Here is an 18,623-nt window from a genome sequence, read left to right on the forward strand (position 1 = left end):
CTACCTTTAGCCTCTTCTCATTCCAAGACATCAACCATGTAGATAGAAAAAAGATTTGTAGCACTTTAAAATCATAAACTTGACAATCATCAACAAATATGAACATTTTCAAATACAAAGGACAGAAATAAGATTATTATATATAAAGTTTATTTTTTAAAGTGTAAATTAAATATTTCATGGTAGGAGTAATACTCCCTGCCTGGGCTTCTTACTTTCTGAATTTCCTTCCACTATTTTTATTTAAAATTTTTTTGATGCACACTTTTTTTTTTTTAAAGTATCACTACTACACTTTAAGTATTTCCACTTACTTCCTTAAACATACACACACTCCCACACTCCATTTCCATATCATCTATTTCTATTTTATACATTTAAGCCTGCCTTTGCCCACCCAAAATGAGGAAGATTCATGAGATATTTCCTCCTTCATATTTTTACTCCTTTTGCTCATGTACCCCAATTTTGAGAAATAAAATTTTTCTACTATTGTCTAAAATTTTTCAGTATGTTTCTTTCCTCCTTTCACTTTTCTTTCCTCTAGCAAAGTCAACAAAACACAACCAATGCACACATTAGTCCTGTGTATGTCTGAGACCTCTGAAAACAATGGGATTCTGAAGGGACCCTTTCTATGTTCCCTTTCTAAGAATGTAAGTCCTTAATCATCATTTAATCAATTCCAACTGCTCCTATATATTTACATTTCTAGATTTTTCTTACCTGAAGTATTTGCATTTCAAAATTTCTTCTCAGCTCTGGTTTTTTCATCAAGAAAAACCATCTATTCTATTAAAGACCCTATTATGAGCCTGCAGGATTACATAGACTCCTAACAGGGTAAATTATTTTTGACTGAAAAAAACCTTCATCTTCTGCCTTTTCAAAGATTTTTTTCTCTCTCTCACGGTTGCAGAACACAATATGAACCTGTGTGGTGTTCTCTGTTATTTGAATCCTTTGTGTTTACTTGTCTATTTTTTTCCTTTGATTTTAAAGTTTAGCAATTTGACTATGAAATAACTATGTTTTCCACATGGAGTTTATGTTAAGAGGCTACCAGTGGATTGTTTTCTTAATTTTCATTTTGCCCTTTAGTTCTACTAGTCTATGAGCAATCATCTTTTTTGATTTCTTGATGGTGCTCAATTTTTGTTTGGCCATGGTTTTTTCATGGAATCCATGATTCTTTAATCATGCTTCCTCAACTGCTTTTCCAGGTTTGGTCTTTTTTTTTTTTTTTTTTGGACTGTATATTTTCTTCTATTTCTTATATCCTTTCACTTAGTTCAAGTATTTTTTGTTGTATCATGGAACCACTGAGTTCTGTTTACTCCATTGTATTTTTCAGGAAGCTCACTATCCAAAAAGTTCTAGCAGGTCAACAAGAATTTATTAAGCACTTTTTATGTGCTAGGCTTTGTGCTCAGGGTTAGGGATATAAAGAAAGGGAAAATTACAGTCCTTTTGCTCAAGGGACTCATCTTCTAATGAGAGAAACAACATTCAAATAATACATACAAGAGAAATACTGTATATATAGATGGAAATTTCAGAGAAAGTACTGATGAATAGGAAGATGGGTCTGTTAAAGGCCTACTTCAAAAGGTGGTATTAGAATCAAGTCTTTTTTAAAAAAGAGATTTTTACTGACGATTTGTTTTTTATATACCTATGTCTCTGTCAACAACCAGTTTGAGTTAATGCCTAACAGTGTAATTTCAGGATGAAAGGGGATAAACATCTTAGTCTTTTTATTTGCATAATTCCAAACTAGAATTTTTGATAAAGAGAGATGAGGAGGGAGAATATTACAGGCTCCTGTAATACAATGTCAGGAGATAGAGTGTTCCACATAAGGAATTTTCAAGTAGGACAACAGAGCTGGGTTATAAAATATATGAAGAATCAAGTATATTTGGTTTTCATTAGTTTATGTTTTGACATTAGTTTGTTCGTATTATCAGCCTTTTGGTTCCTTGAATTAGAGATTATATCATGGAAAGAATCTGCCCTCTATATCATTTTTGGGTCAGCTGAGTTTCTATTTGGTACTTACTACTCTGTAGTTTAGATACTGCCACCTTGAGGATGGGAGGGGAGGAATTTGTATCAGGCTCTAGTCTCTGACTTCAACTCTGGCTTTGATTTCCATTTCCCTTGTGGTCCACTGTGGGTAATGGCCTCAGCCTAACAACCATAGTGATCTTCTCTACATTCTACAATCAGGACTCATTTCTGACCTCCCTAGCACATCTCCATCCAATCACCCACACACAGGTTTTAGGCTGATTTTATGTTGTTTCTACTGGTTAATTCTTTAGCACATACCCTTCTCTTAAGACCTTCAACTCCCCAGATCACAGACTTTGTTGATAAGAATACTCTCTGCTAACTTCTATCAATTTCACACAATCAGTTATGCAAATATGCACTAGATGCAGTTCATTTCTATTTTTCTTCAATTTTCTTTATCACAAGTCTTATATGATATTCTTTTCAGGCACTGGCTATACGTGAGCAGGAGAACTAGATTTATCCTTATCCTTTCATATTGCCATTTGGACTTACCTATTTACTTTACTGTCACCATGGTTTCCAATTCCTTGACTCCTTGCTATTCTGCTAGTCTTTCATCAATGTTTTGACCTAACTTTCTTCCCTTCAGTCTTGGATCTAAGGTCAGCCTATTCAACCAGACACAATCATTTCCACATGATGATATCTGCTCCCTAAGACATTCCTCCCTCTTCTTCCTCCTCCTCCTCCTCCTCTACTAGAATCTTGGGATTATAAAATTAGGATACTAGACTTTGATAGATGAATTTTTACTTTATTTTGATTGGAAATGAGCTTCCATGTCATTTCCCAGACACTTCAAAAACCACACCATTCCTCGCCTCTTCTAGTTCCTGTCTTCCTCTGCTAAAATATAAATGTCTGACTTGTTTCTTGGTTCTTTTTTTATCCCAACTTTAACACAGTTTTTGGTACATGATTAATAAATGTTTTTTTTTGGTCAGATTCATTCTAATGTGCTTTAGAGCATAAGCAGGTTATCTTGAGATAACTTTTTTGATATATTTAATAAAAAAAAAAGCCATGACTTGACATTAATTCGCACAGATTTCTAAGAAATGAAAATTAAGTAGTTGCTTTTGGCATTAAAGTGTAAATTCCATAAGAGTGATAATTTAAAATTTTTCTATTTTCACCAAGTATTAAATGAAGTGTTCTAAATCTAGTAGGTACTTAATATGTATCTGAGGAATTATTAAGTAGATGGTGGTAAAAGACAGGAATATAATATTAATCTGCTTTTATTTATATAAAACTTTAAAAGCAGCAGAAATTCCAAACATTGTCAATGTAGATCATCAAAACATCCTCACAGGATGAAAGGAGCATAGCATTAGAGCTAGAAGGACAGTAGGTTAGATATCTAGTCTAATCCTTTTACAAGACATTTTTAATTTAAAAAATTATTTAAGGGCAGCTAGGTGGTGTAGTGGATAGAGTACCAGCCCTGAAGTCAGGAGTATCTGAGTTCAAATTTGGCCTCAGACACTTAATACTTCCTAGCTGTAAGTGTGTGTATATAACTGGCGTGTGTGTGTGTGTGTGTGTGTGTGTGTGTGTGTGTATGTGTGTGTGTGTATATAAACACACACACACATACACACACTATATTACATATATATATAATATATAATATGTATAATCAAGAAAAGCAAAGCAAGATATGCCATGCATGAGAATGCATGTCTAATTCTATACCTTTAGTCCATCAACTCATAAACCAAGAAATATAAGATTATAAGACAATCAAACTGCTATATATGACTTATTCTATTTCCTATCAACATAGCTTATTTTAAGTAGTTCAGGTTAAATCAATGGTCTTTTCTCACTTTTATCATTTTTTCTAATTTGTTTTAAATCTGACTTTTACTTTATCTAGATGACGATAGTGCAACAGTCGATAGGTAGTTGATTTCGAAAATCCTTCTATGATAATTCATTGTTTCCTTTCTATTAACACATACACAAATTCATTTTTTTGTATGTGATATCACTCTATTTTTGCTATGTCAAGCAAGTCCCTTCCAATTATTTCTGAAAGAATTTTTTATGGTATATAGATGTGAGGCTTCTGACTAGTCTACAAGTATTTGTTCTCTTTCACTTCACAAATCTGAGTCATACTTTCCAGTTTTTCATAGATTATAGATTTACAGCTAAAAGGGACCTCAGACTCTAGACTAACCTCTTTACTTTACAAATGGAGAGATTAAAGCTTAGAAATGAAAAAACCTTGCCAAATGTCATATATGCAGTAAATAGGAATGTTAGGATCTGAACCCAAGTCCTCTTATTCTAAAGCCAAGTCTTTTTCTTTTATTCCATATTGTCTTCCATATGTTTACTTTCATATAAAGATAGGAAGTATATTTGAATTAATTTGAAAAATTTTGTCAAATTCTATATAGTCTTTTTTGTCCTTTTGTGCAATAGATATTTATCATCACACAACTGCCATTTTCTTCTCAGTATTAGCATTGGCTTATACTTATTTCGAGGATGGCTAAGTATTCCACAAATGCTTCCAGACATACAATGAAACCAAATGTCAAATTCCTTGGTTTATTATCTCTGAGGAAAATCTGTGAGTAATTCTTGCATTTACTATATATGTGTAATTTCCCCTCCCACCCCCCCACCCAGTTTCTGTTTCCACAAGAATATCAATATTGGTATAGTTTGGTTCTTCCCTCTCTCCCCCACAAAAAAGTATGTCAATTATTTGGTCTTGTTTAGATTATCAACAATAAAACTTTATTGATAGTCAAGTAACTGTCAATCTTGGCCTGCTCTGTCATTTTCAAGGACTTTTTGTTGTGTTTTTTTTATCCAATCAGTAACTTCATTAGCATAAAATATACCCAGTAAGGATAAACTATTTTTATGGATCTATCAATAATAAATATCATGTCTTAACTAAAAGGAAATTTATCTGAAGTCACATATGATTTTCAAATTCATCACTACTGAAAATTTACACAAATTTATTTCAAAAGAAGTTATAGCAATGCAGTTATATAAGCCTCTTCTCACCAACAAAATGTGAAAAGCTTATAATATGAAAATGGCTATATTGCTTCTCTAAAAATTTATCTTAATTTCTATGTTAATTTGACAAAATAAGATTAATACTTACCAATTCTTTCCTAAGTTGAATAAAAAACTGCTTGCACTTAAATGAAATTTTTACAATCTTCAACCTATAAAAAATATAAGATCAAACTGGAGTATTCGATACATATATGCCAAAGATGATTTAAAAAATAGATTTATTCCATGACAATAACCACATAAAAGACTCATTTCTATCCAAACTGAATATATATATTTTTTACAATAACCATTGTTTAGAAAGATAATGCAAAAAAAATTTGAGCTGAAAATGTCTTATGATAGATAAAATATAGTTACAATAAAGTAAAGGAAAATAATTACTTGACTAATTCAAAATTGCATATGGGCTACTAAAATCATGAATAAGATTGGAATTTGATATTGCAATTTTTGGTAAAGTTTGAACCACTTCCCAATATATTAGAGACTTCCTATAATGCTCATGAAGCGATTTTTAACAAATTCCAAATCACAAATGTTAACTAAAATATAAAGTCTGAGAAGTAATTTACAAGACTAATTCTTGATCTCTTTCTAAAATTACATTTCAAAATGATTTAAATTTATCCTTTTATGTTTCTTATGCCATTTTCCCCTTAATGCACAACTTTAATGCAAAAAAAAATTCTAAAAAAGACAAAATGAAACAAAATTCCATCAACAAATTCCAACAACATAAAACTCTTTCCCTTGTATTATTACATGCAGCTATAAATATCCCTCAGATTTCTTTACACTTCAATCTCTATAATAAAGAACTGAAAGGGGTCCAGGATACAGAAATCTAGTTTTGGAAAGCTTTTCAGCAACATAAACAGACAGAAAATAATTGTTAATTTTATATTTATAGGTTAATGTCTATATTTCCAAAGGGCAGGACACTAATACATAATTTAAGTATCTTTGAAAGAAGCAAATGAAGTGAAATCTACATAAAAAGAATTCTTCTCTATGTTCTTTGGGGAAAAATATTCCTTTAGTTCCTTCACATATGAACTCTTTAAAAAGATAAGGTTTTAAGTATACATAGACTTATAATTTACAGTTGGAGAGTCAAAATGTATTTGGGCATTTCTTTTGTCATATATATATATAAGTTTCCAGACATAAAATAAGATGAAGAAAAATACAAACCCTGAATCTTTAGGAAAAACAAAGAGCATATACTTATATGTGGAAACAGCAAAGTAGCTCAGTGATAGAATGCAAAGCCTGGAATCAGGAAGATTTGAATTCAAATCTGGCTTCAGACACTTACTGGCTGTGTGACTCTGGCAAGGTCATAATCTATTTGCCTTAACTGGAAAAGGAACGACAAATCATTCTAGTATCTCTGCCAAGAAAATCATGTATACTATGATCCATGGGGCTATAAAGAGTCAGACATGGCTGAACAATAATATACTTGTATAAATGTATTCATATTAGCTATACCTCATAGCAGAGTTTATGCCTGTCCACACACATACATGTATTCACACAGATGTTTATAGTTTTAGTTCTATCCTCTAAACCCAAATAAAAACTAATAGACACACAAGATTTATTTTGGAGCTAGAAGGAAACTTAAGTTAATCTAGTTCAATATCCTGACATTAATTTGTTTTATTGATGCTATTTTATGCCAGTCACTTCACAATACCATCTCCTTATACCACTTTCCCTTCTAACAAAGAAAAACAATTAAGCAAAACCAAACAGTACAAAACTGGTATTTGTCAAAGTATGGAATGTTCTGTACTTACTGTGCCCAGCAATGCCCACTCTACCTACTTACTCAGGGCAAGGAGGTGTGTTTTTACCAACTTTTCTTAGGACATTATATAAACTTCAGCTACTGGCATTATTATTATATAGTACTAACAAAAAATGCAAAATGACTCAGTGTATTAAATAAGGAAACTTCTTTGGAAGACTAAATATTTTACATATAATATGTATTACAATTTTACAAATAAAATATTAATTCACTTAAATGGATTACTGAAATCATAATAGATTATCCTGTCTTTTCTTCTGATTCCAAATCAGTGCTTTTATTTGTGTAAAAACTTTGCAATTTTCTACAATCAAATTTTGCAGTTAGTCTTTTATTTATCTTATCATCTGCCTAAATATGAATTGTTCCCTTATTTTTGTTTGGGAAATATAATGCTCTATTCTCTAATTTTTAAATGATATAGAATTTATAGTTAGATTAGATATCTACTTGAAATATATTACAATGTGGTGTGAAATATTGATGTAAATCTACTTTTCATCTGTTTAGCAGAGGTTCTTGGTTTAAAAAAAAAAAGCATCACTTGCCTACTAATTTGTTCTATGTGTTATATGTGTGATACTGTGTTTAATTCTAGATACTGGTTATCTGTTGCAGTCTACAATTTCATTTATTGAAAAAAAGCTGGTTGAAGACAAGTGATTTGCTTATCAAATTGTTAGATAAAACAAATTTTAAGGATAGATAAAACATATTTTAGTAGGTAACATACTGGATTACAATCAGATCTTGAGAAATCTTGAAAGATCAGATGAAAAGCTAAATAGAATAAAATGAAAAAAGGGGAGGGAGACAAAGTTTACATTTGGATTAAAAAGGTTAACTATGCAAATATAAGGTCATAAATATGTATGCGTATATGTGTATGTATTACCTAACTATCTTGTAAATTTAAAGCTTAAAGGGAATGCAAACATAAAGTGTGTCTAGACAATAGACTACAAAGAGATCTACTACTTTTAGTGTATTATAAATTCAACAGGAATCAACACAAGACTTGCAACCAAAAAGAAGTTACCACAATTTAATTTACATTAAGAAGGCAGTGTCAGATACACAGATCTACCCATAAGTTCATGGAGCTTATAACAGTTCCATTTTTTTTAAAACTCTGGTCAAACTGTATTAGGAATGTCTTCTAACTATGGGTACCACATTTTAAGGGGATAGAGGCAAATTGGAATCTATCCAGAAAGAGATTACCCCAACAATTAAGGAGCCTAGAGTATATATTATGAGAATGAATATAAAGAATTAGGGATGTTAGGCCCAAAGAAGACTTAGGGAAAGATATGTTAGTTGTCTTCAAGTATTTAAAAAATTTATGTGAAAGAGGGATTAGACTTGTTCTACTTACCCCAACCCCCGAAGGCAGAACTAGGACGAATGGGTTGAAGCTGCAGAGAGGAAGATTTAGGCATGAAGCAAGAAAAAATTTTCAACAATTAGAGCTACCCAAAAATAGAATGGGTTGCTTTGGTATGTAGTGAATTCCTTTTCAATAGTTCTTCAAGCTTAGATGAGTACCTACTAGGGATACAGTAGAGGGGATTCCTAATTAAGTATGAGCTGAAATAGACAATTTCTGAGATCCCTTCTGACTTGGTGATTTTTTTTAATGTGATCTTCCTAGGCCCTAACTGATCGGAGCAAAGATATATGACTATGATTGGTCATTTTTAATGGTGGTGTACTGAATTAATTGGATGTATTCACAGGATATTGGTAAAATATCTATAAAAGTATAGTTTTTTTAAATTAGTCTATTTAAAGGAAAAAAATTATTAAAGGGTACCCACAATGGTTTAGATTGATGAAAAGAGGCAGATTCAGCGGACACTTCAACTTTCTAGTCATGTTGGAAATTTAAAATGTGGTTAAATACAAGTTTCAACTAACAAGACAGATCCAAATACTGAACCAAAAAAAAAAAAAAATCCAGGTGATTTTTTTTTTTAAGTCCAACAAAACATTAAATACAAATATAAAAGAAAAGGCATTAATAGAATTTCTTACCATGGAAAGGTGTTCATTCGTACCCTGTTCTTATAAATTAGTATTCCTCCTGACATTACGCCAATCATAATTTCATTATTACTTTGATCCTTTAAAAAAATATAAAAAATATCACAAAAAGGAAATAGTAGGCTTTAATTATAGGATCAAGTTTCATTTACATGAAGGGGTTATTTTCAAGAGCAGTATAAAAGAAATTACTTAATGATGTGCTTCTAAATATTTTGTTCCATTAGTACAGAAGAAACCAAAAAGACAAATGCAATTTCAGAAAAATAAACAGCTATGTTTAATGGAAATTACTGTTTCTAAAAGGGGGCTAACTAGGACTAATTATTCCATGTTGCAAGATGAATCTCAGAAGTCAAAGAATTCATTGATACTATAGCCTCTAGAGAATGGAGATAACACCAGAACCAAGAAATTTCCTCAGCAATATTTTCCCTCTTCCAGCCCAAATACCTAGCTTAATTGTACAACTGAGAAGATGAGGAAAAAAAAATCTCCTTCCAAAATACAGAATGACATGAAAACAAAAGTTATAATTCAATATTGGTTAGCCAAATGATGTAAGCAAAATATACCTACACATTAGAAAACTTTTACAAAGTTAAAAAAAAAAAAGGAAAAGAAAAAAAAAGCTACAATCTGCATTCTAAGTCCAGCAGTTCTCTATCTGGAGGGGAGAATATTTTTTTTAAAATGAGTGATATGGATTACTATAATGACCAGTTACTAAAGCTTTCAGAGTTGATTAACTTTATAATATAGGATTATTTTGTAAATTATTCCCTCGATTCACTTTCTATCAGTTAATAAAAATTCATAATAAATAACATACATATAATAAAAAATAAAAATCTCTTGCTTGGTTCATGAATTTGTTTTGTATTTATAGATCTGACAATTTCTTCCATAGCCCCCTAATTTACTTATGTTATTACCCTTTATGTGCAAATGATGTATCTATTTTGATCTCATCTTCGTATATGTGAGATAGTGAGCTATGACTTTTCTGCTAGACTGCTTTTCAATTTTCCCAATATTTTTTGTCAAATAATCTTGTCCCAACAGCTGGGATCTTTGAGTATCAAACACTACAATACAAGTTACAGTGCTTTGTTTTTGTACATCATATACCTAATCTGTTCTACTGACCAGACTCTCATATTTCTTAACTAGCAGCAAATTATAACTTTGCAATATAGTTTGAAATATGGTACTACTAGGTCATTTTCCTGTTCATTTCCCGCCCCCCCCTTCACTCCCCCGCATATATTCTCTTGATATTCTTGACCTTTTGTTCCTCTGGATGAATTTTGTTATCATTTTTTCTAGCTCAATAAAGTAATTCTTTGGCAGTTTGTTTGACATGATACTGAATAAGTAAATTGATTGAGCCAGTATTACCATATTCTTTTATAGTGTTTCAGCCTATTTGTGAGCAATTAATACACTTATTATTTATAATTTCATTCTGTGAAGGGTTTTATACTTCTCTTCATATTACTTCTGTGTATGCCTTGGCTTGTAGACTCCTAAGCATGTTATACTGACTGCATTTATTTATCTGAATTTTTCTGTCTTCCTGCTGGATTTTGTGGCAATATATAGAAATGCTGATGACTGTTTAGGTTTATTTTATTTTATTTTATTTTATTTTATAAGAGCCTTTTATTTTTCAAAATAACATGCAAAAATAGTTTTCAGCTTTCATTCTTGCAAAGCCTTGTGTTTCATATTTTTCTCCTTCCCTACCCCCACCTCTTGTCCTCCAGATAGCAAGTAATTCAATACAGGTTAAACATGTGCAATTCTAATAAACACATTTCCACATTTATCATGCTGCACAAGAAAAAAATCAAATCAAAAGGGAAAAAAATGAGAAAAAAAAAAAAAGTAAGAAAACACCAACAAAAAAGGTGAAAATACTATGCTGTGCTCCACATTCAGTCCCCATAGTCTTCTCTCTGGATGCAGATGGCTCTCTTCATTATAGGTCTATTAGAATTGGTCCGAATCACCTCATTGTTGAAAAGAGCCAAGTCCATCACAGTTGTTCATCACATAATCTTGTTGCTGTGTACAATGTTCTCTTGGTTCTACTCACTTCACTTAGCATCAGTTCATATACATCTCTTCAAGTTTCTCTGAAATCAGTATGCTAATCATTTCGCATAGAATAGTAATATTTCATTATATTCATACCATAACTATTTCAGCAATTTCTCAAATGATGGGCATGCACTCAGTTTCCAATTTCTTGCCACTACAAAAAGTGTTGCTACAAACATTTTTGCACATGTGGGTCCTTCTCCCTTTTTTATATATATGTTTGGATTTATTTAATATTCTGCAACTTTATTGAAGTTGTTTATTGCTTTGTTAATTGTCTCTCTAGGGTTCTTTAGATAAACCATCTTATCATCTACAAAATTCTCATTATCTACGCTTTAATTTCTTTTTCTTGTCTTATTGTTATAGCTCACTATAACAGAATATAATATTGTACCCTACTGAATGATGACAATGGTGATGGACATCCATCTTGCTTTACCATTGATCTTATTTGGAAAGATGTCTAATTTATCCTCATTATAGATAATGCTTGCTCTTGATTTTAGTTAATAATACTTATCATTCTGAAAGAAGTTTCATCTATCCTTTTATTTTCTAGTGCTTCTAAAAAGAATTGGTGTTGTAATGTCAAAATTTTTCTTATTCATTTACTTGCTTTTTTTGATCAGAGCTTTTTTTGTGCAGCAAGAGAACTGTATAAGTATGTTTATACATACTGGATTTAACATATAGTTTAACATGTTTAACATATACTAGACTGCCTGCCAAGTAGGGGAAGGAGTGGAGGGAAGGAGGAGAAAATCTGAAACACAAGGCTATGCGAGGGTCAATGTTGTCAAATTATCCATGCATATGTTCTGAAAATAAAAGGCTTTATTAAAAAAAAAAATCTTCCTCTTATTTCTTCCACCTATCTGTTCCTTCTAACTTTGCTTTGTGAGATCATCATCATGATACTTAATTGTGGGTCTACCCTAAGCCTAATCCGACTCCCAACTCCCTTTTTTTCTCCCAACTTTCTCTCTCTCTCTCTCCAGAGTTTTCTAATCATGCATTGTCAACTGCTTATTAGAAATCTGGAACTGAATATAAAAGGAAGAATTTCAAAATCAATGTCTAAATTGGACTTATCTTTTCCCCATATCCCTAATTCTTAAACTTCTCCATTTTTGTCAAGGGTAGTGTCACTTCCTTTTTAGGAATTCAGGTTCACAATAGCAGTTGTTATCCTTGGCTCATCCCTTGGCTTTACTCTCCAACCTAAGCCAGTTTTGATTTCTACTTCCTACAAGTTTCTGCACATTACTACTAAAGTTTTGGGACCTCATCTTTTCTTGCTTGGATTAATGCAGTACTATCCTAATTAATCTCCCTGACACAAATCTTTCCCTACTTTACACTACCCTTCAAAAAGTTAATCGTTTTTCTAAAGCATAGGTCTAACCACGTTACTTCCTTACTCAATAAACTTCAATGACTCCCCATTACTTCTAGGATCAATACATAATCTCTACTGTTTTGCATTTAAAATTCTTTGTAATCTGCTCTCACCTAACTTCTATAGCATTTATACCTTTAAACTATAAACTCCTTAAGGGTAAGGGCTGTTTTTTGTCTCTATTCAATCTCTAACACTAAACACAGTTGCCTAGTTCATAGATATATTATGGATTAGACAAAATGGCTTTCTTATTGCAAGAGATTTAGAAATATTATTCAAGTTATAAATGTAAATGTAAATCCAACACATGACTTCACATTCTTACAAAGATTCAAAAGTATTTCACGAAAACTGCTGAGGTCTATATGATTACTTAATTGCCTTAATTTAGGTCAGTTATTTAGAATTCAGAGGATTTCCTAAGTGAAAAATCATTTTAAAAGTATGTCTTTTGGTTTTATTCCAATTAAGAAGTAAACAATATCTAGTTACACAAATACTAATCACTATGTACATCACTTAACAATTCTCAAGACTTGGTTTAAAACAAGAGAATATGGCTAAAGGACAGTAGGAAACTTTATAGGGATTCCAAGAAATTTGATTGTTATTAATAAGACAGTAGCATTTTGCAAAATCTTACTACAAATCACAAATTCCTCTTTTATGGGGACATTATAAAAGACATTTCCCATAAAAATGACAACATTTTTCTAGGTATCAAGAATCTAAACCTTGACATAATATCCTCCTGTTACAGAAACTTAAAATTTTGACATATGGGAAAGAGAACCTGATCTGATAAAGAGATTTCAAGGCTAAATTTTTCTATAGAATAACAGCTTTGAGGAAAAAGCAAAAGTTTAACATAAGGAAAAAGAAAAGAAAAAGTTAGAATGTGTGTGGTAGAGAAGTTGTATCTAATTATTAGATATGACCAAGTCATAAGAAAAATTTTATTCTTCTGCAAAATGTGGATAATTTGGTATTGATCTGATTTATTAGCTGTTTGGCAAAAAAAAAAAAAAAAGAAGAAGAAGAATCACATGTAGCTAAATGAAAAGAGTTTAATGAATAGAATCATATAATAGAGCTCAAAGGGATGCAAAAGACCATCTCTAATCTCACAACTTACAGTTAAAGATTGTTACATAAAAATTATTAGCAAAGTTTTCACTATTTTACGTCTCAGGAAAATATACAGGAAAGAAAGAATTAAATCTATATGAATTTTTTTTTTCTAAAGTTTTCAGATTGCTTTCATTTAGAGAAACACTTATGACTAATTTACTATTCAACTGGCTGAAACAACATCAGTAAAAGAAATTAACTTTCTCACCTGTTTAGGCATTAAATTTGAAGATCATGTAAAAACCAATGCTGAACTGAATAAAAATACATTTATAGAAAGAAAATGTTTAGTGTAGCAGCAAATACGCTATGAACACTTTAATACTACCTTTGACAAAAAAATTTACTTTTTCTTACTAATGTAAAAGCAATTTTTTAGGCTAAATTAAAAAGCATAACTTAAGAATATTAATATTTAATCCTTACCCTTGCATAGTGCAATTCAACTCCATATAGTTCTAAGGTTCGAGCTGTATTGAGATAATTGAATTCTGCTTCTGCAGGAGATAAACCTCTGTAAAAACAACACTAGATTAAAAATCAGTTAAGTCTCAAATATGGATGTACTTTGTATATATGACATTTTCCAAGAAATTTAAAAATTCCTTGAAACTTAACATGTATTTGAGTTTCCTATGACCATCATTTAATGACAATTTTAATCTTGTATAGTACAAAACTACTATTATCCTAAGATGACAATCTTAATTACTGCAACAAATAAGAACCAGGAAGGGTTTTTTGTTTTTTTTTTTTGGTCTTCTGGCTACCAAAATAGCTAGCTTCAATACAAGTGAGAGAACAGTAAGACTTACTATGTTTTAGGCACTCACAGTATTATGGATTTGGAGCTAGAAAAGCCCTCAGAAGCCCTTAGTCCAACACCCTCATTTTACTGATAAAGAAACTGAGGTCTAGAAAGATTAAATGACTTGCTCAGGGTTACCTAGGCAATGAATATCAGAGAGAGAATTTGAATTCAAGTCCACCAGTGTTATTTCCTTAAGACAGTTTGTGTTTTCAACCACTTAGTAGGGATAGTAAGACATACATATAAAGTAACAACTGAAAACAGAGGGCTTACAAAGAAATTGTTAATTTAAAAAGTTAAAATGAGGGTGTCTAGAATAGAAGAACAGAGAATACCTTAAAACTATGCCATTGTGATTGATTTCCATTCATACACAATTTTAGCATCCCTAATTATCTAATGTTTCAAATGACATCAAATTAAAAGACATAAATTATAAAAGAAAAAGCATAGAGGCAAATACAAGGATAAATTTCAAATGACAAGTATCTTCCAAAGAAGGAGTTGAGAAAAAAAACATACTGTATTATAGTGCTGCATAATAATGTAAGGATCATAAAGATAATCTTGAATCATCAAGAAAAATCAGATTCAATTCAAATGATTAAAAGTTTTTCAATGGGCATATAAGTTTCAATTACTTAGAAAATTAATTTACATAAGATTTAATGAATGTTTGAAATACTTGAAATATATATATATGACAACTGTTTCAAAAATCTTTCTAAAAAAATCAATAATGATTAAAAAAAACTTGTGTTTATCCAACTATATACATCTTGTCGAAACTTTATATTTTTATGAAAATTTCAAAATCAGGCATAATAAAAATTCTATACATTCTTGTATTTGCCAAGCTATATAACTAAAAGTTTTTCTTCCAAGTAGATCTGTCTTAAAATACAAGTTTCTGAATGGGACAAAGTATCTAGAAAGAACCAATCCATCACATCTTTTTTTACCCCATGTATACACAGAAGATACTACATAGATGGATAAAAAGCAAAGTAATGGAGGGTTTTTTTTTTAGCTCCCTCATGAGTCTTACATTGCTCACTTGCTATTGTATACTACAAAAGTGAATCAACAGTATGCACTTTGACTTTGAATTGTAGCTTAATAAAAAAATGAATTAAACAATATTAAGTTTCACAAATTTATTTGAAAATCTATAAGTCTTATATAGTAAAAACCTTTTTTGCAAAATGTCAATAGTTATTTTATTTTTCCAATTACATGCAATGATAGCTTTCAAGATTCATTTTTGTAAGATTTTGAGTTCCAAATTATTTTCTCTCCTTTTTTTTGCCTCCCTTCTCCAAGACAGTAAGCAATTTGATAGATGTTATACATGTATAATCAGAAAACACTTTTTTTTAATGTTACTTATAAATTTAATATCATTTAATAGTTTTTCTTCTTTATTTTCTTCTTGGCTCTGAAATAAAGAAAACTAAAAACTTGCAAATGATTGCTGAGAAGAAATGATATGAATGCCCAATATACAGAAAGATAAAGGTATATATAAATTCTTGAGTAAATGATGCATTTATTTAAAAACTAGCAACTTTGGGCAGCTAGGTAGCACAGTGGATAGAGCACCACTCCTGAAGTCAGGAGGACCTGAGTTCAAATCTGGCCTCAGATACTTAACACTTCCTAGCTGTGTGACCCTGGGCAAGTACAACCCAATTGTGTCAGCAAAAAAAAAAAAAACAAAAACAAAAACAAAAACAAAACAAACAAACAAACAAAAAAAACAGCCTAGCAACTTAAAATTGGGTAAAAGAATATTTTTGTTTAAACAATGCTGATATGTTGGACTTCTTTCATCACTTTTCAAATGATGCCCCATTTTATTTCCAGTTCTTTGCTAAAACAAAAGTGCTATTATAAATGTGTACATACAGATCTTTCCTCCTTAAAAAAAAAAATCTTTTGTTCAGTTAAAAGGTATGCATGACACATGTAGTGACATTTTAGATTGAGTTTTAAATTGCTTTCCACGGAAGCTTGGGGCAATCCATAGGCTTAGCAACAGGACAATGGTAAACCTCCTCTTGTACAGCCTCTCTTGTAATTATCTTTACCCTTTTTGGGCAACTGTGCCAATCTGTTTTAACTTATACTTCTCTTATTATTAGTGATTTGGACCACTTTTCCATATGGTTATATTTTTAAATAGTTTTTTATTTACAAGATATATGCATGGGTAATTTTTCAGCATTGACAATTGCAAAACCTTCTGTTCCAACTTTTCCCCTCCTTCCCCCTCATCCCCTCCCCCAGATGGCAGGTAGATCAATACATGTTAAATATATTAAAGAATATGTTAAATACATTATATGTATATATATCCATACAGTTATTTTGCAGCACACAAAGAATTGGACTTTGAAATAAGGTAAAATTAACCTGAGAAGGAAATAAAAAATGCAGGCAGACAAAAACAGAGGGATTGGAAATGCTATGCAGCAGTTCACACTCATTTCCCAGAGTTCTTTCGCTGAATGTAGCTGATTCTATTCATTATTGAACGAATGGAACTGATTTGGTTCATCTTATTGTTGAAGAGAGACACATTCATCAGAATTGATCCATATAGTTATTGATACCTTGCATTTCTTCTTTTTAGAAACTGATTACTCATATCTTTTTCTAATGGGAAATGGTTTTTTTAAATCAACTTGAATTTAAATCAATTACTTACATATCTTATATATCAATCCTTTCAGAAATTTGTTAGAAAGTTTAAAAAAACCAATTAACTTTTAACTGAATTTTTTTTTCAATTTTATACCAATTGATTCTTTTAGCCTATTCACATTTTTTTAAAAAAATGACAGTATCTTAAATATATGCAAACTCTATATAGATTTTAAAGCAAATATCTGTGCCATGAACAATAATTGTAATTAATAAAAAGACTCAAATTATTCTGATTTCCCTAAATAAATAAAAATTCCAAACTTACAAATGTTGCTGATGTAATTTTGTGATTTCTTTTTCAAAGTCTTGAGGCTGACCAGGGATGAAAGAATAATCGGAGAGGTAGCCTGGCAAGTTTTCTGAATGGTCGTAATCTCCCAATTCAGCTAAGAAAAGAAAAATGCTCACTTTAAGACATGAATCTCTTAATCAACGTAGCTATATATAATTTGTAAAAGGAAAAAAAATTTCACTTTAGCAAATTAACAAGAATCTATCCATGTCATTTTTCAACCTCTGTCTAAAACTATTTAAATTACATTTTACCAAAATTTTAAGGTACCCTTTACCAGTTTTCATATTGAAAAGTCTATTGGGTTTTCTATAGGGTGATGGTTTTTTACAACACTAAAAACATAAAATTAATCAATGAAAAAATTTTAAGTGATTACTTTAAAAAAAGCATTGGGATGCTAATACAGATGAGACAGAAACAAAAAACCTTCCGCAACAACTATTATTCTTTAGTTTGGGAGACTGAGAAGTACTAAGTAAATGTACGATTATAATACTTACATTGTATAGCAAAGGACGCCAAAAGGGCAGCAGTATTATAAGGACAGGGCAATCTGATAAAAAAAAGAGAGAGAGAGAGAGAGAGAGAGAGAGAGAGAGAGAGAGAAGATATGTATTGCAATCTTTTAAAAAGGCTCACAAAATTTAGTTTCAAAGTACTGACTTGAAATTCCTACTGACTCGGTATTTACAATTTATCCTCAAAACAAGAACATTTTCTTAAGACTCTCCGGTAAAATCCATATTATGCTTTCCTTATTTCTTCTTAAATGTAAAACTCTTATGAAGACAGTAATCACACTACTGTGCATGTAAGGTTGTCAACTGGCTAACATCAGACCAGTCTGGCTTGAATTTTATTTAAGAAGTTGAAGATACTCTTTAAAAAGAGTCATGGCACAGTTTGGTCTTTTTAATACTTTTTCTGTCACAGTAAAGCATGCAATATATGTATTATTTATTCTCTTAAAATTTTTATATATGTCATAGAGAAGAGAGTTGGATTTGAAGTTAAAAAGGCCTAGGATTGATTTTGATTTCAGACACTTAATAGTTATATGATCCTGGGCAAGTTATGTAACACCTCTTATTACCAGTCTCCTTGCCAGTAAAATGGGCCTATGAATAGAACCTACTTGATAATTTTGCTGTGAGCGTCAAAC

General features: G+C 30.9%; 1 protein-coding gene across 2 annotated transcripts in view; it reads right to left on the minus strand.

Moving 5' to 3' along the window:
- PTPN4 (protein tyrosine phosphatase non-receptor type 4) overlaps positions 1–18,623 on the minus strand; it is a 196,370-nt gene that overhangs the window by 81,989 nt on the left and 95,758 nt on the right. For both annotated transcript variants that reach the window (XM_051985730.1, XM_051985729.1), the window contains exons 7-11: positions 17,962–18,014; positions 17,432–17,552; positions 14,073–14,160; positions 8,996–9,084; positions 5,222–5,285 (exon numbers count right to left, since the gene is read on the minus strand). In XM_051985730.1, coding sequence (XP_051841690.1) covers positions 5,222–5,285; positions 8,996–9,084; positions 14,073–14,160; positions 17,432–17,552; positions 17,962–18,014 — 415 coding nt within the window. The remainder of the gene's footprint in view (positions 1–5,221; positions 5,286–8,995; positions 9,085–14,072; positions 14,161–17,431; positions 17,553–17,961; positions 18,015–18,623) is intronic.

This window comes from Antechinus flavipes, chromosome 3 (genome assembly GCF_016432865.1).
Source record: "Antechinus flavipes isolate AdamAnt ecotype Samford, QLD, Australia chromosome 3, AdamAnt_v2, whole genome shotgun sequence".
NCBI lineage: Eukaryota > Metazoa > Chordata > Mammalia > Dasyuromorphia > Dasyuridae > Antechinus > Antechinus flavipes.